The sequence below is a fragment of the Callorhinchus milii genome, unplaced genomic scaffold, assembly GCF_018977255.1.
Source record: "Callorhinchus milii isolate IMCB2004 unplaced genomic scaffold, IMCB_Cmil_1.0 Scaffold4, whole genome shotgun sequence".
In the NCBI taxonomy this organism is placed as follows: domain Eukaryota; kingdom Metazoa; phylum Chordata; class Chondrichthyes; order Chimaeriformes; family Callorhinchidae; genus Callorhinchus; species Callorhinchus milii.
Window position 1 is genome coordinate 16,088,307 of NW_024704745.1, and position 27,884 is coordinate 16,116,190.

Sequence of the window (27,884 nt, forward strand, 5' to 3'; positions counted from 1 at the left end):
TAGGTAGTTATCCAGTTATCCCAACTATTTAGTTTGCAAATACTTAGATGGGAAATATCAGGTAAGAATGTTCCGAAACAGCTACAAGGTGAATGGGTGATTAAATGGAGGACAGTTGGACTCCTAGAGAATCAGCCAATGAACCAGCAGACAGGACTTTAATTTAATGTCTCATCAATAATAACAATCCTTGCACTTGATATAGTGTCTTATCGTAGCGTCGAGAAATCGCAAAGCGCTTCACGGAATACAACAACAACAATAAAATTACATTTGTATAGTGCCTTTTACGTCAGGAGGATATCCCAAGACACTGGACATTCAGAGATTCAGATCCGAGCTAGGGGTCAGGATTGGGGAGGGTGAAGGGTAGGGAGGGAAGCATAGTGATCGAAAACATGGTCGAAAAGGAAGGTCTTGAGATGGGTCTTGAAGGAAATAGAATATACTTGGGTCTTGAAGGAGAACAGAATATACCGTCAAGTAGATTCGCTGTGTATTTTGTAGGTGAAATGCGGCAGCCAGTTTGCACACAGCAATGTCTCAGCCATAGCCATGGAATGAGTGACCAATTCTATTATTGGTCAGGACACCAGGAGAAACTCCCTTCTCTTTTCGAATAATGTCATAGGATCTTTAATGTCCACCTGAACAGACAGACAGAACCTCGGTTCAACTTCATGTCTGAAGGATAGCACCTTTGACAATGCAACACCTCCCAGCATTGCATTGGAGTGTCATCTTAGAATATGTGATTCAATTTCTGATGTGAGGCTTGAACCCACAACTTTCTATAATAATAATAATAATCCTTGCATTTGATATAGCGCTTTTCACATCTTCTAGACGTCCCAAGGCGCTTCACAGAATATACTGTAAAGTGAATTGACTGTATATTTGTGGGCGAACGCGGCAGCCAATTGCGCACAGCAATGTCCCACAAACAGTCGTAGATTGAAAATGACCAATTTATTGTTGTTTTTGTTTTTTGGAGGGATTATTATTAGGCGTGTGGAGTAAGGAAACTTGCCCAACGTTTCGCCCTGCCTGGAATTGAACTCAGGTCTCTCACTTGCAAAGCGAGTGCTCTAACCACTGAGCTACAGGACTCAGAGACTTCTGTCTCAGAGGCGAAAATAGGAATTAATTTGCTAAGACAATAGGAACAGGAGTAAGCCATTTATCTCCATAAGCCTGTTCCACCAAGATAAGTTAGGTATGCTTCTTTTGATCAGAAGTGAATCACTATGTTATGAAGTTAGGTATACTTATGTTTGTTAGTGTGAAGTTGATTTGTAGAAATACCATCTTCATTATAAATGTTGTTTCAATCTCGACTAGAAGAAGTGAATGCTCGTTAGCTTTGTCAAGATGACTTGCAGAAAATATTGTTCTAATTTCACTGAGCTGAATTGCAGAACATCTAAGTGTGACAGGTGTTAGAAGGTGCCTGGAATCTCTGCAGATCAGAAGGTGCCAATGAGCAGTGCCTTGAAGAGTTAAATTGGCTAAGAAGCAAATTTGTTATACAGCTGTAGCTTGGTGTGTTAATTGTTGATATAATGGTCCTGTATTGTCCTGATTAGAGTCCGCCCATGGGCGGGTGTCCAGGACTGAACCTGGCCGATTAAACAGCTATCAGGTGAGTGAGGACGTGCTGATCTGCATGCATCAGCCTGAACTAACAAAAAGGGAACCATGATATTAAGGATAGCTGAGTTACACTTGGGCAGTTCAAGTTGCCAAGAAAGCAAGTTCATTTTTTGCTCCTCTAGGAAGGCAGAACACCCACTTAAGACTCAAGCCTCTTGAATATCCAAGATTCCAGTAACATTGGAAGAAGACTTTGACTAAACAAGAACACAGCTGCAAGGGATTAAATGTCAACCATTTTCAGTTTTTCCCAAACAGGAGTTCATCTGCTGCTCATGAACTCATTTACTGTTTACTGGATGAATGCAAAGTTATGTTTTTTCCTTTAGCAATTAAATGTGTTAGTGAGCTTGTCCAGGTAAGACCACCCTACCCAATAAGGCTTTGACTTGCAGTTGAGCTGGAAAAACCCTACCAATTAGATCTCTGGTTTATAGAGTTAGTAGGAGCAGAGTGGACTAAATCATGACCCTCAATAAATGGTCACGCAATCCAATTCTTTTGCTTCAACTTTTTTTTTAAAAAAACTGTTATTAACACTAGTCATTAGTGCTGTGGAGGTAGTGCATATCTGCCTGGCTCAGGAACTGAATTACTGACATTTTAGCTAAATATTCATCCAAGATAAATAGCTGCAATGGGACATTTAAGGAACTATTGGGTGCTACAGTGTGAACTTCATGCTCACTTAGTACCCTTGGAAGGCAAGAAACTGATTTTCCTTTCTTTGAACATTGTGTTATTGTGAGTAGTACTTAAAGTAAGCTATCACATTGTAGCCTAACTTGAAAACACAAGTGGTGAATAAAAAAAGTTTTGTTGAGGATGACGTGACGAAGCACCATTGCTTAACGCGACCAAAGCTCCATTTCAGCTACACCTACTGCTCAGCAAGCACTGGCCTGCTATGTCAAGCTTGGCCATTTGAAGCATCACTCATGCTCCTCAAGTACCCAACATAAAACACCTTGAATCACCCTCCCAATGTGGAAAGGTGCTATAACCTTAGAAACTATTCAGTAGAAGTCCAAAATTCATACAATAATTTTTTTTATTTGCAGCCACTTCAATTCCTGGTTTTCATTACAGATCCCAGTCATTTAACAGCATAGTTTCGAAACATCAGTTTAAATCTCTCCCAAGGTGTGCTTGTCAAACAGATATTCAGCCATGCCATTCCCAGGGGCTCCCAGATGTTTCAGGCTAGTGATGTAATCTCCAAGTTTCTTGATGGACTTCACTGCATCATCCAAATAATGGGTCTCCAGAAAGTCACATAACTGCAACAGAGAAATTAGATATAGGGCTCAAATTACTCCATCTTATACAATTGCCAGTTGGAAGTAGGTTTGAAAACTTTGGTTTACATTGTAAAATTAGGGTAGTTTAAATTAACTTGTACCAAGTAGCCCAAGATATTGTGGACAATAGCAACTGTACTCCACAACAGACCATTGTTTTGAGGGAGACTAGGTTTACAAAACCAGATTTTTATATTTAAAAAAATGCTATACCAGATTAGAGCTATCATAGTCACCCTTTTACCTAACCAATAATCCTCCCCATTCATTGTTCTGGGCAAATACTTACATGAGGATCAGCCCTCTCTGTAGCCAGTTTATGTAGATCCAAAAGACTCTGGTTTACATTCTTCTCCAACTGCAAAGCTTTTTGTATTGCAGTTAAACCATTGCTCCACTCGTCCTGCTCAGGTTTCTGAAGAAGGAAAGAATAATAGTCACCAGGGAATGTTGGCTTTTGGGATTCTCAATCTAAATTTAGGCTGAGTTAATGGAGTCAGATTTAACGTTTTGTAAGAAATCATTGATATGACCTAGACAGAAATACAACAGAATCATCATTTGTCACATTGTGGCAAATTTGATTAAACAAGGCACTAGATTTCACTTGTGTAATTATGAAGACATTGCAATATGAGGCTGGCCAGTGAAATGGTCTTCTCAAGGCTGATCTAACATCTAACATCTGACAAAACAGACTATAAAATGCATGGGATTGAGAAAATATCCTCAGGGACAAAAGGGATAGAAGCAAAGAACAGATAAGACAAAAAGTCTTTTAAAATCCAGTTTGACACCGTGCATGAACAATGATTGCCATAATTCGCAATTGAGACAATCATATTGTCCTTAAAAGTGGTTACACCACTCCATTCTCCAAACCCATTAAATAAAATTACACTTCCAAATGGCTGATTAAAGGAAATTGTATGTTGAGTTTGTCCAAATCAGTTTTCTGAAACAGCGTACTGACAATGAAACGGGCAACTCAATTAACTGAGACCCATCACGAATTCCCTCCTGGTCACTCACCTGGATGTCTTTCAGGAGGATCCGTCCTCCACGTCGGTTCTGGAATTTCATCAGCTTCTCGGCATGGTCACATTCCTCATGCGACTGCTTCTTGAAGAACTCGACAAAGTGGGACAGGGCAACATCATCCCGGTCAAAGTAATAGGCCTGCAGAGAGAATGGGAGATGTGCTTCCAATCGATTTGCCATTGTAAGATTACATGACATCCCAGTCAAAGTAACAGGACTATAAAGAGAATCGAAAGCATTTATATGCTACAGGGAGAACAGAATATATGCCTGATTTAGAGCCATTTAGAATTTAAAATAGGGGCATTTTCAGTTAGGTACATTTGGGGAATCTTGTAACTACAGGAGGTAGATCAGTATAAATTCAGTTGCAGAAGGTTTGAGTTTGCTTCAGTTTAATAAAGATTTCTCTCCACACTTGGGAGTTTTAATAGTACATAAAAACTAAAGTAGGACATTAAACCTATAACTTCATGCTGCCGATCGAAATGCAACAATTTATAGCAGTTAATAGTAGTTAGTGGTTACCAACTCATACCTCTTCATATTGTAAGAAATCAAGATTTAATTTTAATCAAGTTTAAAAATGTTACAGATTCTCTAAATTTCAGTTTTGACTGACTCAGGAATAAATTAAACGAAACTGGTCAACTTTTATTAGTCTATGCCCAGATTTCACGAGTTTGAGATCAATTCATTACAAAGAAAATTAAGTTCAATCAGGTCAGTTAGAATCATCTACTTCATTATTATATAGACATGGATGCCAATAAGCAACTCCTTCAGTATTAATCCATCTTAGATAACAGTTTAGGAATACCAGTTACAATTAAGGCTAAAATTTAAATGACATTATACATTTATACCCAATTCACTTCAAATGAAATCCTCTCAGAACCACATGGAAATGACCCATTCTATACAAAAAATACTCACCATGGAAAGATAAACATAGGAGGAATAGAGCTCCAAGTTGATCTGCTTGTTGACAGCAGCCTCACAGTCCTTGTGGTAATTCTGACTCACTTGGGAGACCATCTTGAGTTCTATTTTCACCAAAAAAATTTAATCCCCTCCAAAAAAAAAAACAATATAAACCTTTGGCCACAAACTCTTGTATTTATACTGCTCAGGACAAGCTCCCATGACATCATAGATGATGAATGACAGTTCTATATAGCCAGTCGGGTATCTTCCATGTCTCAAGCCACAAATTAATGATAGGAGGGTGGGATTGCCATCCAGAGCCAATCGGATTTGTGAAATGACAGGTTTGGTGATCCTAGGTTTTAGACCATGTCAAAACTATACATCCTGAAAGTTTTCTTTGCTAAAAACATCCAGGAGCAAAGCTTTGGTACATTGCTTAACACTTTGTTTCTCCTCTAATGGCCTAGTTGGTAAAATCATGACCAGTTCCAAAGAAATGCCTGTTTGAGAACGATTCTGTTTAATGAATGGTCTGCAGGAATACACCAAATGTAAACTGTGTGTGCTGCCCTTTGTTAAGTTGATAGAGGTGTGGACTCTTGCAGCTTATGACAATGTTCAGGACCAGTGAAGTAATAAATTCTGTATATAAAATAATATGTGATCGTTTGAGTTTCTTTGCCTTTTTCCATACCCCACCACGCCCTCCCCCAACCGGATATCATGGCTTATATTCCTTGAATCCAAATGCAACCATAAAATATACACAATCCATTTGGCACATTGGTGGCAAGTGCGTAGTACATAATGGATTGTATTGCTGGATGGATCCAGGATGGATTTGATTGTCTCAAGCCTGCAAATAATGGCAATTACATTATTTTTTGAGTTTCAACTCTCATTCAGCAACAGAAATCTGGCTCAAATCCAACTTAACGGTCCATCGGCAGATCTGGGTGGACCTTATCAAATCTTACCACTACGCCCTCGCCTATGCTAAATTGTCTTTCCACTCTAAGACAATCTTGGGGGCCAAGGACAACCCCAGGTTTCTCTTCTCCATCACCAACTTCCGCCCACCCTCTCATGCCTCAACCATCCTCATCCCAATGCCAACTGTGAGGCAATGCTGGACTTCCTCGAAACCAAAGTCGAGGGGTTCTGCTCAGCTGCCTCTGCCCTTTCGTCTACTAGCCCCTCTCCCCTTCTGCCCCTCACAAACTGGCCTCTATCAATCCCTCCCTCCACACCTTCGAACCTGCCTCCCATTCCTCTCTCATCACCATTATAACCCGCATGAAACCGACCACCTGTTCTCTCGACATCATCCCTACCCTTCTCCTTACCTCCCAGCTCAACCTCCTTGCCGCTCTACTCACAGACATAATAAACCTCTCCCTGTCCACTGACAGCGTTTCCACCCCTTTAAAAATGGCCGTCATCACTCATATCTATGAAAAATCCTCCTTGGACCCATCACTGCTCTCAAACTACCTCCCCATCTCCAACCTCCCTTTCCTTTTCAAGGTCCTGAAATGAGTCATTGTTACCCAGCTTCGCTCCTTCCTCTCCCGCCACTCCCTTCACGAACCCCTCCAATCGGGTTTCTGTGACGCCCACAGCACAGAAACAGCTTTGGTCAAAGTAACAAACGACATCTTGTCCATCTGCGACCAGGGCTCCCTCTGCCTTCTTGTCCTCCTTGACCTCTCTGCTGCGTTTGATACTGTTGACCACGTTGGACTCCTCCATCGCCTCTCCTCTCACCTCAACCTTCACCCTTGACTCGAGGACCACTGCTGTCCTGACAGAATGTCTGTCAGACATCAAGTCCTGGATGAGAGCTAACTTTCTTCAGTTGAACATCAACAAGACCGAGGCACTCCTGATTGGCTCCCATTAGTGCCTCCACACCTCAGCCATTGACAGAATCACCATCCAAGGATGCACACTCCACCTCATTGAGCCAGTTCAGAACCTTGACCCTCAACTATCCTTTCTACCCCACATCCGTGCCATGACCTGTTCTGCCTTCCCCCACCTCCACAACATTGCCCGTCTCTGCCAATGTCTAATACCGAAGGCCACCGAAACCCTCATACACGCATTCATAACACCCAGGCTTGACTATGCAGACTCCTTGCTTGTTGGCCTCCCCAACTTCTCCCTCCATAGGCTGCAGACATTCAGCACTCTGAAGCCCCTGTCCTCTCCCACACCAGGCTCTGGACTCTATCACCCCCCCATCCTCGCCCGATTCCACTGGCTTCCTATCACACAGAGGATACTGTTCAAGATCCTGGTCCTCACCTTCAAAGCCTTCCATATCACCTCTCCGCTCAGTGGGCTCCAGCCTGTTTCATGACCCTCCGCCTCGCCCGCCTCACCATTGGCGGGTGGGCCTTCAGCCACTCTGCACCCCCATACTGGAACTCCATCCCGCAGTCCCTCCACCTTGCCCCCTCCCTTGTCTTCTTGAAGACCTATCTCAAGACCCTCCTCTTCGACTTTGCCTTTGATCACCGTCCTTCGCCCCCTGCCCTCCACTCTCCCCAAGGAGGCAGGTTACGTACCAGGATGTCTTTCAGGAGGATATATTCATATCAAAACTAAACATTCTAAAAGTATTCTTTGTTAAAATCATTTAGGAGAGCAACTTTAGTAATGGGTAAATAATCATGGACCCTGAACATATTTAAAGAATGTAGTTATCAAAACTGATTTTTTTAGGTAAGTTAGATCATAATAATTCTTGCATTTGATATAGTTGTTTATCATGTCTTTGAGACGTCTCAAAGCGCTTCACAGAATATAATGTAAAGTGAATTGACTGTATATTTTGTGGGCGAAATGTGGCAGCCAATTGCACACAGTAGTGTCCCACAACAGTTGTGGTTTGAAGTGACCAATTTATTATTTTTTTGAGGGAATTATTACCTCTGGTAAAGTGATCCACCAATCAACTAACAAACGGGTTCCTACTTACTGCTAGGTAAACAGAAACATGTGGAGTAAGGAAACTTGCCCAATATTTCGTCCTGCCAGGAATCAAACCCAAGTCTCTCACTTGCAAGATATGAATTATTGTGTAAGGTATGCTTGTTTTGATTAGAAATGAATTTCTGTGTTATTAACTTAGGTACTCTTATAATAATTATAATAATAATGCATTTGATATAGAGCCTAAACACATCTTCAAGGCATCTCAAAGCGCTTCACAGAATATACCACAAAGTGAATTGACTGTATATTTAAACTGCTTATGTTAGATACAGGCTGATTTGTAGAATCACAACCTTGATTACAAATATTGTTTCAGTGTTGATTAAAAGAAGAGTGTTTGTTCATTAGCTGTGACAAGATGACTTGCAGAAAATATTGTTCTAATTTCACTGAGCTGAGTTGCAGAACATCTAAGTGTGACAGGTTTTAGAAGGTGCCTGGAATCTCTGCAGATCAGAAGGTGTCAATGAGCAGTGCCTTGAAGAGTTAAATTGGCTAAGAAGCAAATTTGTTATACAGCTGTAGCTTGGTGTGTTAATTGTTGATATAACAGTCCTGTATTGTCCTGATTAGAGTCCGCCCACGGGCGGGTGTCCAGGACTGAACCTGGACGATTAAACAGCTATCAGGTGAGTGAGGACGTGCTGATCTGCATGCATCCGCCTGAACTAACAAAAAGGGAACCATGATATTAAGGATAGCTGAGTTACATTTGGGCAGTTCAAGTTGCCAAGAAAGTGAGTTCCATGGCCCACTCAATTGGTGCCCAAGCCAGCCCATCGCTCTCTGCGAGGCCTCATACCTCACATTCCATCTCTTTTCTCGTTGATGAAACAAGAAGTCAGTCACTACCTGTCAGGTGATGCTTTCGGAGAAGCTAAAGTTCTTTGATCCGCTGAATTTGGCAGAGCGGCTACAACTCCCGGAAGGCATTGCAAACACCTGTGATTACATGTCAGTTTCCCAAGTGAAAATATTGCCGGTGTTTGTGGCAGGAAGAGAGCTGGAGCAGGAGGTCTGAGGCAGTGCGGAGAGCGACAGGAAGAGAGCGGATGATAATCATTTGCAGTATAATTGAATGCTGTAGCCAATTTGCACACAGTGTTGTCTTACATACAGTCATGGAGTGAGTGACCAATTTTATTTGGGTGATTATTTGCCAGGACACCAGGAGTCTCGACATTTCCTTTTTGAATAGTGTCACGTGATCTTTGATGTCCACCTGAACAGGCAAACACTACCTTGATTTAATGTCTTTTCCGAAGGATAATAATATCTCTGACAATGCAGCACACCATCAATACTACAATGGACTATCAGCCTAGAGTATATCCCTTGTTTTTAGGCTAATCTGGAGGCCAAATGGATTTGCAAATGTTGCAAAACAATCCATGTTATACTACAAATTAACTTTGTTATGCACACAATCATCAGAAAAGATCTTGAAGGAGTTTTCCCTTAATATTAGTCTTGGCAATGAGGTCTCAATAAATTAAACAGTTTCACTTTGTTACAGAGTTTAATACACACAAAATCACAGGAGGTACAGAAGAAGACTTTTCAGCCTATTTGGTCTCATCCCTCCAGAATACCCCACATACCTCCAGTAAGCATAGCCACATTTAAAAAGTCCAGCGTAATTTGGTCAGATGGGGCAGTTTTATTTTAACTGTTCAAGGTAAGACTATGCGATTCCAAGTCGTGGGGCTTAAACTCACAACCTTCTGACTTAGAGATGAGAGTGCTACCACTGAGCCAAGCTCAATATGAAATAATAATAAAATAAATCCTTGCATTTGATATAGCGCATTTACGTCGGGAGGATATCTCAAAAGTGCTTCACAGGATATACTGTGAAATGCAAATGCCTTCGATGGAACCTTCTTTCCTATGGGTTTAACGATTTACATTGAATAGATTGGCTGATACAGGAAAAGCAGGTTTACTCGTTGCACTTCAGAAAGAGTCAGCAACAGGTTGCTGTTAGTTATGTCTTTGTAAGGTTCTATACTTCCAGTGACCCTTTGTGGTTAAACGTGTGCGCGATAAGCACTTGATGAACATGCGGATTGCCTACATATATTAAACGATGAGTTTGTGTTGTATCAGCAACTACTCAGCTGGATAAACAGTTACATTTTACAGTCAGTGTAGCTGTGTAACATCTCTGTGTTATATTTCTGCCTGGTCAAAGTGGGTTTGTAACTTTCTATTGGTGTAATTTATTCAGAAGAATTAGAGCAACTGTTTTTTAGAAACACTGGATTTTTTCAGTTGTAAAGATGCTGTTTGCTCAATGTTTGGTTCATGAGATCAAGTTGAATGGGGAGAAATCTAAAGAAAGCCGGTCAGGAACCTCGGTGTTCTGTTCGACCCTGAGTTGTTCTTTCTTCCCCATATCCGCGCCACAACTGGCACCGCCTTCCATCACCTCCGGAACATCGCCAGACTACGGCACTACCTCACCCCTCACACTGCTGAAACTCTGGTCCACGCCTTTATCACCTCAAGGCTGGACTATGGGAACTCTCTCCTCGCCGGCCTTCCCGCCACCTCCCTCCACACTGCAGGTCACTCAGAACTCTGCAGCTCGTGTACTGTCCCGCACCAGGCTTCGGGACCACATCACTCCCACCCTCGCTCGCCTCCACTGGCTCCCCATCCCCCAGAGGATCGAATTCATGATTCTCATCCTCACCTACAAGGCCATTCACGGCCTTGCTCCCTCCTACCTCTCCGACCTACTATCCCCCTACCTACCTGCCCGTACCCTCCATTCCTCTGGCTCCGGTCTGCTCCACATCCCCCGCCCCAACTGCCCTACCATCGGTGGCCGGGCCTTCAGCCTCTCAGCCCCTAGGCTCTGGAACTCTGTCCCCCAGTGCCTTCACCTTGCTTCCTCCCTTTCCTCCTTCAAGGCCGGTCTCAAGACCTTTCTCTTTGACCGAGCCTTCAGCTCCCCTCTCAACCTTCTACCCCCTCCTCGCTCCCTCCCTCCCCTCACCCTGAAAAATTCCCCCCTGATCGGGTCCTGACCCAACTGTACAGCGCTTTGGGACGTCCTCCCGACGTGAAAGGCGCTCTATAAATGGAATCTTGTTGTTGTTGTTGTTGTATATCATTTTCAAAACAAAAGTAGGAAAACATCATGAAAAAAGTATTAAAAACATAGGAAAGCCAGAAGAGTTTGCATTTTTCCACTGTTTGCAATTAAATACGTTTCTGACTATCTTTATTATCATTCCTGATACATTGGCACAAGTTGGAAGCTTTGGTAACAGCTTACATCACCAACAATTAACATGAACTGCTTACTGATGAATATACTAACCACGTCTGACAGAATGAAAATTATGCAGTTTTTGTTTCTTTTTATGTGCATCCTGCCTTGATTCGAAAGCCAAATTGAATACAATAATACATTGTAGCTTTAAAACCCACTATTCTCCACATGTGAGACATCCTGCTACTTGACTAAATAAAGAGTTTACGTATAAAGGCTTCTATAAAAGCTGAATCCAAGAGAACAAGTGGAAGCAGTTCTTAGCTCTTTGACTGAAGAAAATTAAGATGAAATGCCTTTGTTTTTCAGTTCCTTTTATTTTAATAAATGTAACATTTGCTTTAGCTCTTCCTCTACTCTCAGAAATAGAACAACAAGAGGAGGACTGGCGATACATGGAGGTAATATCATTCATTTAAACTTACTGAAAGTTGTCAGCGAATGTGTGTTGCAATTGAACCTTTTCTTAAAAAGAAACCATATTGTAATGTTAAAGCTTCTTTTTGTTGATTGGCATATCTCAACCGATTCTACAAACTTGGAAATAATGCAGCAGGCTTAATGAAAAAGAGTGAGAATTCTCTCCCAGATGTCTCCTTATCACACAAGATTAAAGGTCTGCAAAAGTTCTTCGGCCTCAAGACAACTGGTGACCTCGACTCTGAAACGATGGAAACAATGAGGAAACCTTGATGTGGCGTTTCTGATATTGATGAATACAATCACTTTCAAAAGAAACCCTCAATGGAGAAACAACAATGTGACATACAGGTAAGATATTGTCAATGTATTTTGTCTATTTCTTTAAGATACTCAATTCAGCAGAACTTCTGATTTTAATTTCTTACAAATAATAGGATTTTGAACTATACAGCGGACATTTCACCTGCTGATTTGGATACAGCAACAGAGAGAGCTCTCAATGTCTGGAGTAGTGTCACTCCATTGACATTCACAAGACTGGATGATGGGGAAGCTGATATCATGATCTTGTTTGGTGCTGAAGGTATTAATACAATAACTTACATAACTGACACATTTCGGATAATAATAATAATAATCCTTGCATTTTGATATATATGGTACATTTGGATACATTTTTTAAATAACGTTTACAAAAAAGTAAACAGTAGTAATACAAACACAATCTACATGTAAGATCCTTGGATGATAAGTGTAAGATTTTCAAGACAGATTGCAATTTGGAGAATTGAAAAGGTTCACACGGGTTATCTGTAACTGTAAATCACAGTCTATTTCTAGTAATAATTCTAAGCACATTTCTTTGATGTCGTTGAGGACAATAACTGGGGTCAAATTTTATTCAGGGAAGCATGGCTACCAAGCATGGCCTATAGAGTTCACAAAAGAGGAACTCCCCTTTGAAAGGCCCTTTACCACTTCCATACAAAATAAGGCAAACAACTCAAATATAGTCTTTTCAGGCACACAAAGGAAACACAGAATCTCCCTTTGCAGAGCTGGACCATTCAAAGATAAAGTGATCACATGGTATAGAGTGCATTTAATCCCTGGCAGCTGTACACCAAATCCCACAGGGAAGAGCACCCAAAAGAAGCACATCACGTCTTGAGACTTGTGAAAAGATTCTCAAAAATGAAGGGACCTCGAATTCATTAAACCAATTTGTAATTCACATTGTTTCCATAAGAATGTTATAAATGTGATTTCCTTTGGGAGATTCAGCTGTTTCCATTCCAATTGCAATATTTTGCAGATTTCAGGCAGATAGAACCAGCAACCGGGAAGGTTTGTCAAAACTTTTGACATGGCACTGCTTCACTTCAGTCTATGCTTTACCACTGAACAGGCAGGAATGCTGCAGCAAGCGGACAGGCTCTGATACTTAGAGTAGAAATGACTGTTCTACAGATCAAGTTACAGTTGGTCAGGGAAATGGTCTGACAGTGATGAGTAGTAATGGACACAAGCTCTAAATAGAGAAGAAAACATGGGCCACCATGCATTAAGAAGCAAACCGGTAGTTATCTTGTAGTTTACTGATACATTTAAAAGTTGCATTCTGTACATATGCTTGCTGAACCCAGGAAATCAGGTGCCCAGAATATATTTGCTTACAAGCACAGCTTTGCTTAGAAAATAGAGGATTTTCTGTGTTGTTCCTAACTAACCATAACCCTTATACAACAGATCACAACTGGAGAAAAATATTGAGGCAATGAATGTGATTCAATTTGGTGATTACTTTTTTTAAAAAAAGGATTGATTAAATTTATGGTTAATTTTTCTGCTTTAAACTGAAATAATGTTTTTTTTATATAGAGAGTAGAATTAAGTAAGTTAAATTGTTTTGCCCTGAGCTGCAGTGAAAGCAAATAATAATAATAATAATCCTTGCATTTGATATAGTGCTTTTCACGTCTTCTAGACGTCTCAAAGCGCTTCACAGAATATACTGTAAAGTGAATTGCCTACATATTATGTGGGTGAAATGTGGCAGCCAACTGCACACAGCAGCGTCCCACAAACAGTCGTGGATTGAAGTGACCAATTTATTATTATTTTTTTTGAGGGATTATTATTAGGCATGCGGAGTAAGGAAACTTGCCCAAGGTTTCGCCCTGCCAGGAATCAAACCCAGGTCTCTCGCAAAGCGGTGCTCTAACCACTGAGCTACAGGACTCAATGTGACTTGTTTGTCCTCTTTAATGATACATCCTGATTCACTTCCCCCCCTCAAAATTAGTTTAAACCCTTCCCCACAGCATTAGTTAACCTTCCTGCGAGGACATTAGTCCCAGCCCTGTTCAGGTGTAACCCATCCACCTTGTATAGGTCTCACCTGCCCCAGAACTGGTCCCAAAGATCCAGGAACCTGAAGCCCTCCTTTCTGCACTATTTCTCCAGCCATGTGTTCATGTATTTGATCTGCTGTTTTGATACTCACTTGCACGAAGTACTGGGCGATATCCAGAGATCACCATGTTTGAGGTCCTACTCTTTAGCCTTGTCCCTAGCTTCTAATACTCTCCCTGTAGGATCTCAGCATGTTTTTTCCCTACGTCATGGATCTCCTGAAACTCACTTTGACGCAGATGAAACTTGGACAATGGGATTCAATAGTACAAAAATTGGATAATCTCAAATCATGGACTATAGATAGTTCTAAGGAAACCAATAGCAAGGTGAAAGATACAGTCACTAGGGATTCACATGGGGACCTTTTGTGTTGGTCTCATCATCTTGAGCATTGGACCACCCAGTGGTGTGTCCCCCCACCCCTCAAGTGTGGAATCATGGTTCTGCATGGCTCAAGAGAAGATATCCAGGGAATGAGCTAACCTTGTTTCAGGTTTGATGGCTAAATGGTCTACTCCATGTTTTGATTTCTATGATGTACGATTACATGATTCTGGATGTTCCAGATGAATATTTCGACTACACATTTATGTGCTCCGAGATGCTTTCCTATGTGAAGGATGCTATGTAAATGCAAGTTGTTGTTCTAAAAAAAAAAGGAGATGCTTGTCTTATGATGAGTTTCAATAGGCATTAATCTTGTACTAGCTCCGCTCCTTTCTTTCTCGCCATGCCCTCTTTGAACCCCTCCAATCCGGCTTCCGCGCTGCCCACAGCACGGAAACAGCCCTGGTCAAAGTCACTAATGACATTCTGAACATCTGTGATCAGGGCTCCCTCTGCCTCCTTGTCCTCCTCGACCTCTGTCGACCACTCCATCCTCATACACAGCTTCTCCGCTTTACTCAATCTTCACGAATCTGCTTTTGTCTTGTTTGATTCTTATCTCTCTCACTGTCTCCACTTTGTTCCCTCTAACGGTTTCTCCTCCAGCCCCTGCACTGTCACGTCCGGCGTCCCCAAGGGCTCTGTCCTTGGTCCTCTCCTCTTTAATAACTACGTGCTCCCCCTTGGTGGCATCATCCGCAGACATGGGGTCAACTTCCACATGTATGCGGATGACACCCAACTCTATCTTTCTGCCTCCACCCTCAACTCCAGGACCACTGCTGTCCTGACAGACTGCCTGTCGGACATCAAGTCCTGGATGAGGGCAAATTTCCTACAGTTGAAAGTGAACAAGACTGAGGCCCTCCTGATTGGCTCACCTCAGCGCCTCAGCACCTCAGGCTCTGGCAACATCAACCTCCATGGTTGCACACGTCAACTCACCAAGCCAGTCAGGAACCTGGGTGTCTTGTTTGACCCTCAACTGTCTTTTCTTCCCCACAAGCTCTGCCTACCCTCACCTCCGTAACATCGCCCGACTCCGCCACTACCTCACCCCTCAGGCTGCTGAAACTCTTGTTCATGCCTTCATCACCTCCAGGCTTAACTATGCAAACCCCTGCTCGTCGGCCTTCCCAACTCCTCCCTCCACAGGGCTGCAGATAATTCAGAACTCTGCAGCCCGTGTCCTCTCCTGCACCAAATTCCATGACCCCATCTCTCCCACTCTCGCCTGACTCCATTGGCTCCCTATCCTTCAGAGGATCCAGTTCAAGATCCTGATCCTCACCTACAAAGCCCTCCATGGCCTTGTCCCACCCTACCTCTGTGACCTCCTAACCCCCTACCCACCCGCCCGCTCCCTCCGCTCAGCCGGTTCTGGCCTGCTCCATGTCTCCCGACCCACCCACCCCACCATTGGCGTGAGAGCCTTCAACCACTCTGCCCCACAACCTTTGGAATTCCATCCCCCAGTCACTCCGCCTCGCCCCCTCCTTAGCCTCCTTCATGTCCCACCTCAAAACCCTCCTCTTCGACCATGACATCGGCAACCCCCCTTCCCCTCCCCTCCCTTCTCTCCCCATGACCCCTGCTCGGGTCTGAAATGCTGTACTCTGTCCAGCGCCTTGGGACGTCCTCCCGACATGAAAGGCGCTATACAAATGTAATGTTGTTGTTGTTGTTGTACTTGTATCTAATCTATTTTTTCATTCTTACAAACATCTGAATTTGTGACTGAGGTAATTAGGATACAACATGTTCATTGTGGCTGCCCATGAATTCGGTCGTGCATTAGACTTGTCTCACTCTGCTGCTCCTGGGGCTCTGATGTAACCAATATATTCATTATAGAACATGAGAGATTCTGCCTCCCCCTGGGTGATGTTAATGGAATCCAGGCTCTCTTTGTTTACTTTACGTTTATATATAAAACATCCAATGCATGTGCGGAATCTTATTTTCTTAACAGATGGTTACAAGCCTGGACTGCTCAGATGCTTTTTTCTCCAAGTGCTTCAAAGCTAATTGTTGTCAAGTGTAGTGACGTGTTTTTGTGGGCAGACATGGCAGCCAATTTGCACACAGAAATGTCCCACAAACAATCATCAAGTGAATGATAAATTTATCTGGAGGGTTATCGGTCTTTCATGTGAATACAGGATCGCTAACAATACAGCAGTCCTCCAGCACAGCATTGCAGTATCAGCCTAGACCATGAGCTCAAATGGGTAATGTGGGGCTTGAACTCCCAAACATCTGATCAGGCTTCATAATACTATACTAATAATAATCCTTGCATTTGATATAGCACCTTATCATATAATTGGGATATCTCAAAGCACTTCACGGAATGAGTGGAGTCCTGTAGCTCAGTGGTTAGAGCACTCACCTTGCAAGCGAGACACCTGGGTTCAATTCCAGGCAGAGGGCGAAACCTTGGGCAAGTTTCCTTACTCCACACGCCTAATAATAATCCCTCCAAAAAAAAAAATTGGTCATTTTTCAAACCACGACTGTTTGTGGGGACACTGCTGCGCGGCAATTGGCTGCCGCGTTTCGCCCACAAATGTACGGCCAATTCACATTACAGTCTATTCCGTGAAGCACTTTGAGACGTCTAGAAGACGTGAAAAACACTATATCAAATGCATTATAAAATGATGCTTTCCGGGCAAATGTAAGAAACAGGATAGAAGTGCCATCACTAAACTGACGTACATCTCTGTGATAATTTATCCCCTCTTTTGAATCTGCACTTACTACAGTGATAAAATGATATGCCTACATTACATCTATATGCATTACATCTTATGCACTTTTCAACAGTATTTTCACAACTTTTCAATCAAATTATATTAACCAAGACGATCGCACTTCAGAAGCACCCAACACACAAAACACCAGAGAAATGTGATCCTAATTTATCGTTTGATGCAGTTGTTGGACTTCAAGGAGAGATGATGTTTTTCAAGGACAAGTTAAGTGTTTCAAGTCACTGTTTTTGTTTTTAAAAAATGCTGGTTGGATAATTTCAAGCTGGCTTTAGGTTTATGTGAAAATATTTTGGAAAGCATAGAGGACTTTTGCCGCAAGCTGAAAAGATGTGAGTTTAGTCTACAGTTCTCCACATAGTGAATTCCTGTTGTCAGCAGAGCCAGAAGGACAGGTGTTAACAATTCAAAGCTAAGAGTATTCCTCACATGAGGGATTGAACTCTTACTGTTCTTCAATATCTCTTAATGGCTGGTTACAGAACAGTATTTCCGCAAGTCAAAAGTACTACAAAAGTACCAACCAATGGGCTGTGGCATCTAAAAAGCCAAAATCAAATTGCTGTGCGCAATTGGCTGCCACTTTTCACCCACAAAATATACAGTCAATTCACTTTACAGTATATTCTGTGAAGTGATTTGAGATGCCTTGAAGACGTGATAAGGCGCTATATCAAGTACAAGGATTATTATTGTTATTATCAGGGAGAGCCATTAAGAGGTTTCAAGTGCTCTCCAGCATTAAGGAGAGGGAGGTAGAGCAGGGATTACCCTGGGTCAGCCTTGTGCAACATCCAGCTTCCAATTACTGAGCACCATTGTCAGAGGCTCGGGAGTTAGTTTCTTGTCTCAGTTGATCAATGGGGGAATGCAGGGGGAGAAATGATAGAGAGGAGGCGCGAGGATAACAAAAGAAATGTGTGGAGAAAATGACAGGTAATGGGGAAATAAAAACGTATCTTTTCCCATACTAACTTTACTATAATCCTGCAGGAATCAGATACTGGGCCATTGATGGCTATAATATTTTACCAGGATACCCTAAATACATACACAGATGGGGTATTCCCAAATCTGTTAGAAGAAGATTCAGCTCTTCATGTCGGTGAGACTGGGAAGACTTTGTTCTTTGCTGGAGGCAAATACTGGAGGTACGACAGCAACATTCACATGAATATTCCTGTCCTTACTGGATCTCTTTTTATATAAAACCAGAGATCCTTTCAGCTTTCAGCTATGATGAAATCAAACAAATCATGGACAAAGGTTATCCACAGCAGATAATAGACGACTAGCCAGGAATCACCTCCCGGATGGATGCAGCTTTTGAATGTAATGGTAAGTTTCCATTGGCGTTTGTAAAAAGATATTAATTTTACAATAAAATATCAATAAAGTATCAAAATGACCAAACTGCATTCTTAAAATGCCTATTCCCTATGATGAGGAGTGCATTAAACAAGTATATATTTTTATATATCAAAGAACCACTGCACAAAATTACAGCCACTTATAGCCAAATATTTGATTCCAGTGGGATTACTGTAGTTAGAATTGGAAAATATGTAATTTTCATATAAATTTTTATATTCATTTTGTTCATAATCTATAATCAGAAATGATTCATCATTAACAATAGGCAAGGCTCATGATTTCTGACAATGAAACTATTGGCACTTTTCAACAACAACAAAAACTTGCATTTTTCTAACACCTATATATCTATTGTCTCAGAGCACTTAACAGTGGCGAAGATTGATTCTGAGCCATGTAACCCTGAGAATGTTCAATTCACTATCCTGCTTTCTGACTGGATATTATGCTATACAACACTTAGGACAAAAATAACTTTTTTATAGCACCCGACTGGTCAAAATGGTTCACATACTTCGTAGTAATCATTGTGAAGTGTAGTGGCTGCTACATTCTTATTAAAATCTTTAAATCATCCAGCCAAGGTTCTCACAGTCCCAGTAATTTTCTGTTAGATTACGTGAGATACAACTAAGACATTTGTCAGACATATTGTGGTTGAATTAATGATCATTGAAAAGGTTTGCAGATGATACCAAACCAGGAAGTGTAGTGAATGTTGGTGAGGATAAGCAAGAGACTGCAAGGTGATTTAAACAGATTAGCACTATGAGTAGCGGCAAATTAAATTCAATGTGAGGTGATTCATTTTGATATATATAAAAAAACAAGTGGAGTATATATTGAATGGCAGTGTCTTTCAAGGAGCTGAGGAACAAAGGGTTTGGGGAGTGTGTATATATAGGTCATTGAAAGTGGTATTGCAAGTGACAAAGGCTATAAAGAAATCTAATATGCAGGGTTTTATACACAGGGCCATAAAGTACAAAAGTAAAGCAATCATGCTAACTTTGTATAAATCATGTATTAAGTCACAACTGGAGTGTTGCATCCAGTTCTATTTCTCACAGAAGTTTATAGACAATTAGTATGGCAAATGAGAAGTGAAGATTTGTATTGGTAGAGTGCAGCAGGTTATTTTCTTTACAAATTTCAAACTGCTTTGACGCTGTACTTGTTGAAGCTGTGTGTGATGCCAAAGTTCAGTTTTACAGTCTTTATTCTTCTCTACAGGTTACATTTACTTCTTCAGCGGATCAAAGCAATTCTTGTACCACCTAAGATCAAAACGAGTCGTTCGTGTTTCAAAATAAACACCTGGGTTGGATGCTAACTTCATGCCTTTATACATTCCTCTCTCCCAATCTGTGCAGCAGACGTTGATCAGAATCTCCAATGCAACATGCAGTGCTTATTGGCCCTTCATAAAAATGCATGCCTTTATCATATTTGTCAACCAGTTATTGGTTGGAAACAGAGGAGTGTATTCTAAGGTTTGTTACTTTTGTATGAATTGCGGAATCATAGACAGCATAAAGTACATATTCCACTCATTTGGTCAATGCTCCTATTCTTCTCCCAACGTGGAACAATCTAACTCTATTCCCTTGCTCGTGTTCTGAATCCTATAAAATTATCTTCAGAACATGTTTGCACATACACAAAAATGGATGCTTCACACAGGTTCCAGGCACAGCCTAAGAGGACCTGTTATGGGTCTTGAGATTATTTTTTTGTTTAATGTGACTGAACAAGAATGTTCAGATATTCAATTTAGATGCGGAAATCTATTTAATTGGTGTAACTTTAGGATCGCTCATTCTTATTGTATTTTTCTGAAGTACAAAGAGTTTTTCACTGGTTATTTTTATTTTTAAAACTTCACACAATAATGATTGCTGTGTTGCGGAAAACCAATGTTTGTGAAGTAATCCATTAATAAATTATTGTAACAGGTTATTTATATAATTTGATATAATTGGTTTATATAATAATTGGTGGTAAATGTCAACAATAAAAAATAATCACTATTCATTATTCTTTCCTTCATGTTTTGCTTCTTCTTCTGAATTTTTATTTGACTAATTTCTAAAAAACATGCAAAATGAATTTAGAAGCATAATAATTCTGCAACGCTTTTAATAGACATCTGCTTAACTGCTATTCTTCTTTTTTTATAAATAATGTCCACCTGGCACAACATTAGTATCAAATAAAGCAAAGCCCAGGCTCACAAAAACTGCATCTTTCTTCAGCATTAGAAATGTCAGTTTGTTGTAAATGTAGAAATAATCTATTTTAATTTTAAAACAACTATATAAAATACTCGAGCATACATTATCACATTGTATTTTAAAACAAAGACTGTCTTTTGCAGCCATAAGAGGGAGCTCTACAAATTAATTTATGTGTATTAAACTTCATTTGCTTTGCTCATATTTACAAAGATACTTAAATGTCTTGACAGTGACTAATTGTTTCCTCTCGCAAGAAAATTGAGGACTCCAGCCCAAAGTCTTAAACCTGAGACTAAACCTTTAAGAAGTGAAATAAAAAAGTATTGTTTTCACACAACAGATGATAGGAGTGCAGAATTCACTCCCTTCAGAGGGCAGTGTAGCCAGGTTCAATTGAAGAATTTAAAAGGCAAATAGATATATGCTTGATAGACAGAATATCAAAGGAAACAAAACACAAAAATACTGCAGATGCTGGAATTCTGAAATAAAAACAGAAGTCCCTGGGAACACTCAGCAGGTCAGGCAGCTTCTATGGAGAAAGGAAAGTGAGTCCATCTTTTGGATCCACGACTCTTTGTCAGAACACGGCCTGCAAGACTGGGTGCAGAATTAAGCCGTATGGATGAGAAATTAACAGGTTCAAACCCTGGACAGCAGTGAGTTAGTTAAAGTATTCACAATCACGTGAGAACATAATTGGGATTGAATGCGATGCCCATGATTGAATTGCCCACCAAAACTGTCTGGACTCGCGAAGGAAGAATGCCCACAGGGCAGCCAGAACCGTGCAATTATATCTCCAGTGTGACTCAATGTCATCTGGACGAACTGAAAGAAGAAAATTGACAACAAAAGAAGTGCTGCAGAGCTGATACGAACTGTGTAAAAAATGGAAACAATGTGTTATAAACATAGTAATACATTCATCTTGGTTTTAGGTCAAACAACTTATTTTCTTTTATTCCCAGAACAGAACAAAAAAATCAGAATCGTGGACATAACATTTCCTTTGATCCAGTTACTGGGCTTCGTAGGGTAATATTATCTTTCAAAGGCAGGTATGAACTTAGTTATATGTCTCAGAAATAATTCTGTTGATTGCCTTTAATATTTGCTACACATTTAACCCTCAGTGGACACCATGTGGACGTCTATAATGTATTCAGGTTGATTTGTATGGTAGCCAATTTGCGCACAGCAATTTGAAAGGCTGCAGGAAAATTCATTGGAGAAGGGAATTTCTCCCAGTGTCCCGGCCAACAATCCCTCAAATAAAATTGGTCACTTACTCCAAGGCTGTTTGTTGGACTTTGCTGTCCACAAAATGAGTGCTGCATTCACCTGCAAAATACACACAGTCCAACCACTTTGCAGTTTATCATGTGAAGCAATTTGAGATATCTCAGCACCATGATATGACAGTATATCAAATATAAGGATTACTATCATAAGGAGTCAGCTGAGAGTCTGAGAATTGCCCCAACTTTTACACGTTAACACTATTGTGTATCCATCTTGCATTGCTTATTGCCCATGTGAAGCTTCACTATAAGTGTTTGAATATAAATTATAATAATAATCATCGTAATAATAAATTGAGTTTGGAATGAAAACAACATGTTATGTGATGACAGAAAAACACTTAAGGGAACATCAAGTGCCATCATTTAAGTTGTAACTGGAACCAGACACAGCAACATTATGTTGGTACCTCTCATTATAGTTTATTGAGCATTTATTAAGAAATTATAATAGTAGCCCAGATCAGTGAGTAACGTCCATAGCTATGTCAGAAAATAATGATCCTATTTGACATTGCTGACACTAGCCCTAGTGGAGTAATACAATACAAATTTACATTTATGTAATGCCTTTCATATCGGAAGATGTCCCAAGGTGCTGGACAGTCCAGGGTTTGCACCTGGGCTGTTGCTGGGGGCTGAGGGCAAGGGAGTGAAGGGGGGAGGGAAAAAGATGATCAAAAGCGCGATCAACGAGGAAGATCAAGTACAAAGTATAATTTGTGGAGAGCGACTATTGGATTCAAATGCTTGAATTCTGTATTCATTATATTTCATCTCTAATTATGTTTGCTTATTTTGTTACACATTTGTAGCTGTTGTGTGACAGAGTGAAATGGGCACCAAACAAAAACAGTTTGCTTTCAGAAGAGTGACGCCAAAGTGAAATGCCTACCAGTGCACAATTCTGATATAATGACAACCCAGCATGTAAAATTACAGTGAAAATGATCTGTTATTATTACACTGCAATTACTGATCAATGTTGCTTCACTAAATACCACCATATTATTTGACTGCATCTAGGCTAGCCTACCACTATCTATCTTCCAAATAGCAACAGTGCATTTGTAGTGCTTGAGTCATTTCTGTTTCACAATAACAACTTACCTTGTGCGTGAACGTTGAATTGATCAACTTAACATAACATAACATTTTGTTACAGGAAATGACATAAACTGTGGACATTTTTAAAGCATGCTGCATTGTAATGTGGTGTCTGAGTTTATAAGCATTAGGGTATGATGGGATTGTCCCGAGGCACAGTATCAGAAATATAAGTTCTTAGGTTAACAAACATTTACCTGCATGCATTTTTCTTTGGACAATGCCTTGACATCAGCTTCTTCTCAAAGGTGCTATCTTGTTGCCTTACTTTGCTCTTTGTTTTTGCTTATCTCCTTCCGAAAGAATGAATAAAATAGTCATTGTACATTTCCAGAGAGAAGGGAATAGAGAGGTATAGGGGGTGAGGCTAAAGAGGGAGGGGAATATGGGTGGGTGATGGCTCATGTGGAGTATAAATAACAGTACAAACTAGTTGGGCTGAATGGCCTGTTTCAGTGCTGTAGATTCTATACAATTAAACGTCTATAAGGCAAGATCTTCCTCCCATCCTTGGGCTGAATCAATCAAAGGCACTTCTTTCATTTGAACACATTTATTTTGTAAGTATCACTAATATGCTGGCAACTGCCTCATGTCAAGAAAAGCTCACTTGATGAATTACTGTATCTTGGTAATGTTTTTCAAATAATTGTATTATATTTATTTTGTATCTCAAAGTGCATTCTCCTAGTAAGGCAGACCACATTGACTCTTCATGCTATCTCATTCCAGGCCTCCTCCCTGACATTTCTTTTTGCAATTTGGCCAATCAACAACAACAAATTACATTTGTATAGTGCCTTTCACGTCAGGAGGATGTCCCAATCACATTAAAAAGAATTAATTGAAGCTCCACAACTCTCTCCATCAAGCATAATTTGAGCTTTCTCATTGAAACATCTTTTTTCTGGACCCAGCACCCTCATCTGCGCTTCCAGTCGTTTGACTTTCATGTTATGTCTCCATTTTCACAATGCGTTTCCGTAAAAATCAGCAGTGATGTACTCCAGACACATACCTGAGGTCAATATTCATCTTGTGGTCATCAACAATTAGAGTTTGGGTGGTTCTGCAGCTTCATACAAATTGCTTTTCTGATGTTCAATTCAGATTCTTGCAGAGACGAGGTGTGAGTGACTCTTGCAGATGCTAGAATTGAGTGGTTTTAACATTCCAGTTCCACTCTCGTCACTTAAAAAAACACGTTAAATCTTGTAAATCTTGTAAATAAATCCACTGGAATTTTGACACCCTAAACCTCAAGAACTTTACTTCAATAACAAGTTTTACTTTTGAGATTATCTTATAAAACTTATACTTATAAAAACTCTTGCAGTCTGTCTTTATGTTCCTCACTAGTTTGCCCTCATATTCCATTTTCTTCCTCTTAATCACTTTTTTGGTTCTCCTTTGTTGATCCCTAAAGTTCTCCCAATCTTCGGGTTTACTACTCATCTTAGCTGTTTTATAGGCTTCTTCCTTTAACTTTATACTTTTCCTAACTGCTCTAGTTAGCCACGGTTGGGCCACCTTTCCCGTGACATTCTTATTCCTCAAAGGAATACGTGCTTGCTGGGAATTTTGCACTATCTCCTTAAACATCTGCCATTGCTGGACTACTGTCAAATCCTTAAGTCTAATTTCCCAGTTTATTTTGGCTAAATCCTCTCTCATTCCAGCAAAATTGGCTCTACTTAAATTTAAAACTTTTGCTTTGGACTTAACTACTTCTCTCTCTAACTTAATGCTAAATTCCATCATTATGATCACTTTGCCCTGGAAAAGCCTTAATTTCCAGTTTGCTGATCAGCTCTGCTTCATTGCACAAAACAAGTTCTAATGTGGCCTGTTCCCTGGTTGGCTCCTCGGCATACTGATCTAGATAATTATCCCTAATACATTCTATAAACCCTTCCTCTATCATACTTTTCCCAATTTGGTTGACCCAATCTATGTGCAGATTAAAATCACCTACAATTAATGTTTTTCCTTTTTACTACATGCTCTGCTAATTTCCTGATTTATATCTTGAGAGATACTGTGACTGCTGTTCGGGGGTCTATAAACTACTCCCACTAGAGATTTCTGCCCCTTGTTGTTATGTACCTCTACCCGTACTGACTGTACTTCCTGCTTTTCTGATTTAAAATTTTTCCTCTCTACTGTTTTTATCCCATCCTTTATTAGCAGGGCCACCAACCCTCCTCATTTACCACATTGCCTATCTTTTCTATACGTCACATACCCTGGAATATTTAGCTCCCACCTTTGATCTCCCTGTAACCATGTCTCAGTGATGGCTACCAGATCATACCCGTTTGTTTCTATGTGTGCATTTAACTCATCTATCTTGTTTCGAATGCTTCGTGCATTCAGATATAGCACCTTTAATTCTGACTTTGGGCTATTAGTCCTGTTCACCAGTACCCTATCCCTGGGCTTCCTTTCCCCACTTGACACACTTTGCTCATCTCCCTTGTTAATCTGCTCTCCCACTTTTATCGGTCCTAATTTTGATTGTGACGGATTACATGTGATTAAATTTACCCCCCCCACCCTTAGTAGTTTAAAGCCTTATCTACCTCCCTATTTATTTGTGTTCCAGGACATTTGTCCCTGCCCTGTTTAGGTGGAGTCCATTCCTTTGGAATAGCTCCTGTCTCCCCCAATACTGGTGCCAGTGACCTATAAGTTGAAACCCCTGCCCTCCGCACCACTCTTTCAGCCAGGTATTCAGTTCTTTAATTTTTTTTTGCCTGCACCAATTTGCCCCTGGCTCAGGTAATAATCCCGATATTAATACCTTCGAAGTTCTACTCTTTAGCTTAACTCCCAATTCCCGGAATTTGCTCCTCAACTCATCCCTACCAGTCCAAACTATATCATCGGTCCCTATGTGAATCATAACAATTGGATCCACTCCCTCTTGCTTCAAATTTTTCTCCAGCCCAGAAGTGACGTCCTTCACCCTGGCCCCAGGAAGGCAACAGAGTCTTCTTGTCTCCCTGCTAAAGCTGCAGAAAAGTGCGTCAGTCCCTCCTGACTGTCTCATCCCCAATTACCACTATATTCCTTCTGACTATTCCCCTTTGTGTGGCCTCCTGTATAGAGGTGTTGGGGTAAGTTTGCCCATCTTCCTCACAGACTTCCTTGTCCACACGGGTTGCAAGTATTTCATACCTGTCGGACAAGGTTAAAGCCTGGGGTTCCTCTGCCCCTCTCTTTCGGGTTCCTTACGCACCTGTCTGACCGTCATCCAGTCCTGTCCGTGGCTGGTAACGGAATGTTCTCTGGGACTCGGGGGAGTGTCTGGCTCCAGGATGAAACTGTCCAGGAAGCTTTCCCCATCTCTAATGCTGCGCAGTGTCTCCACCTGAGACTCCAGCTCAGCTATTCCAAGCTGGAGCTTCCTCAGTTGCAGACATTTGCTGCAGATGATGTCGCCCGGGCTCAGGTTGCCCTCCATCAGCTCCCGCATACCACATTCCTCACACATCACCTGCCAGGCCATTCTCTCCTCTCACTCTCTTTATCCCTATATTGTCGTTAGAAGATATACTACAACCTTACACCTACTTCCCCCTCTGCACCTAATTCCCACTCTCACCCAATTCCTTCTCACTCTGGCCTCACCTCACTCTGGAGGATGATTAGCCAGGTTTTCTGAATAGTGCATGAGATCTTTAATGTTCACCTGAATAGCCAGACTTCACTTTGGCTTAACGTCTCATCTGATGGATGGCACATCCGATGTTGAATCACTCCTCCAGCACTTTAGCCTAGATTATGAGCATAAAGTCCAGTTACAAAATATCAGACATTACATAGAATCCTATTAAATATTAAATATTGTGGAGTCCTGAAGCTCAGTGGTTAGAGCACTCGCTTTGCAAGCGAGAGACCTGAGTTCAATTCCAGGCAGGGCGAAACCTTGGGCAAGTTTCCTTACTCCACACAGAGCCTAATAATAATCCCTCCAAAACCAAAAACAATAATAAATTGATCATTTTCAATCTACGATTGTTTGTGGGACATTGCTGTGTGCAATTGGCTGCCGCGTTCGCCCACAAATATACAGTCAATTCACTTTACAGTGTGTTCTGTGAAGCGCTTTGGGACGTCCTCCTGACGTGATATATCAAATGCAAGGATTATTATTATTATTTATAAATCCCATTCCAATTCATTTTGGAATTTCAACTGTAAAGGTTCATGGATTGAAAGTCCAAGTAACTGCAGTGTAAACCAATACATCCTCTCAGTCATAATAGTCTGCTTTATTTACCCTAGATGTCAACTTGCTTATAGAAATAGCTACATGGACCAGAATTATATAACTAAGCCAAGAATGGGATAAGACATGTTTTACAAGAGGTTACAAATAATAGCATGATAAGAGGTTACAAATAATAACCAGTTGCAACCAGACAGAAGGCCTTGGGATAGAATTGACATTTAATGAATCAAGTGCAGGGAGGAGATCATTTAGACATTAAACGTAAGTTTACTTGTATAATCTGGTACAAAAGACGAAAAGTACTTAATAAGTGACTCATTCTTAATTAAAGGGTTGCTAAAAATGTGAGACTATGGTTTACAATGAGATTAAATAGGGTTGGGAGGAGTGGAATTGAATTAGTACAGCAGAG

General features: G+C 40.8%; 1 protein-coding gene and 1 pseudogene across 1 annotated transcript; one reads left to right on the plus strand and one right to left on the minus strand.

The window, feature by feature from the left end:
• Positions 1-2,780: 2,780 nt before the first annotated feature.
• LOC103177427 (ferritin, heavy subunit) lies at positions 2,781-5,045 on the minus strand. The gene is made up of 4 exons (XM_007891568.2): positions 4,932-5,045; positions 3,987-4,133; positions 3,244-3,369; positions 2,781-2,933 (listed from the first exon to the last, which is right to left on the minus strand). Exons 1-4 carry the CDS (start codon positions 5,031-5,033, stop codon positions 2,781-2,783), a joined length of 528 nt encoding a protein of 175 aa, XP_007889759.1. The 5' UTR covers positions 5,034-5,045.
• A 6,878-nt stretch (positions 5,046-11,923) lies between these two features.
• LOC103177582 lies at positions 11,924-19,920 on the plus strand (annotated as a pseudogene).
• Positions 19,921-27,884: the final 7,964 nt, after the last annotated feature.

Excerpts from the sequence above, each read along its gene's own strand:
- LOC103177427 (XM_007891568.2), bottom strand. The coding sequence starts at position 5,033 with ATGGTCTCCCAAGTGAGTCAGAATTACCACAAGGACTGTGAGGCTGCT. Across the intron at positions 4,134-4,931 it reads CCTATGTTTATCTTTCCATG|GCCTATTACTTTGACCGGGA; the intron begins GTGAGTATTTTT and ends TTCTCTCTGCAG. Across the intron at positions 2,934-3,243 it reads CAGAGAGGGCTGATCCTCAT|TTATGTGACTTTCTGGAGAC; the intron begins GTAAGTATTTGC and ends TCTCTGTTGCAG.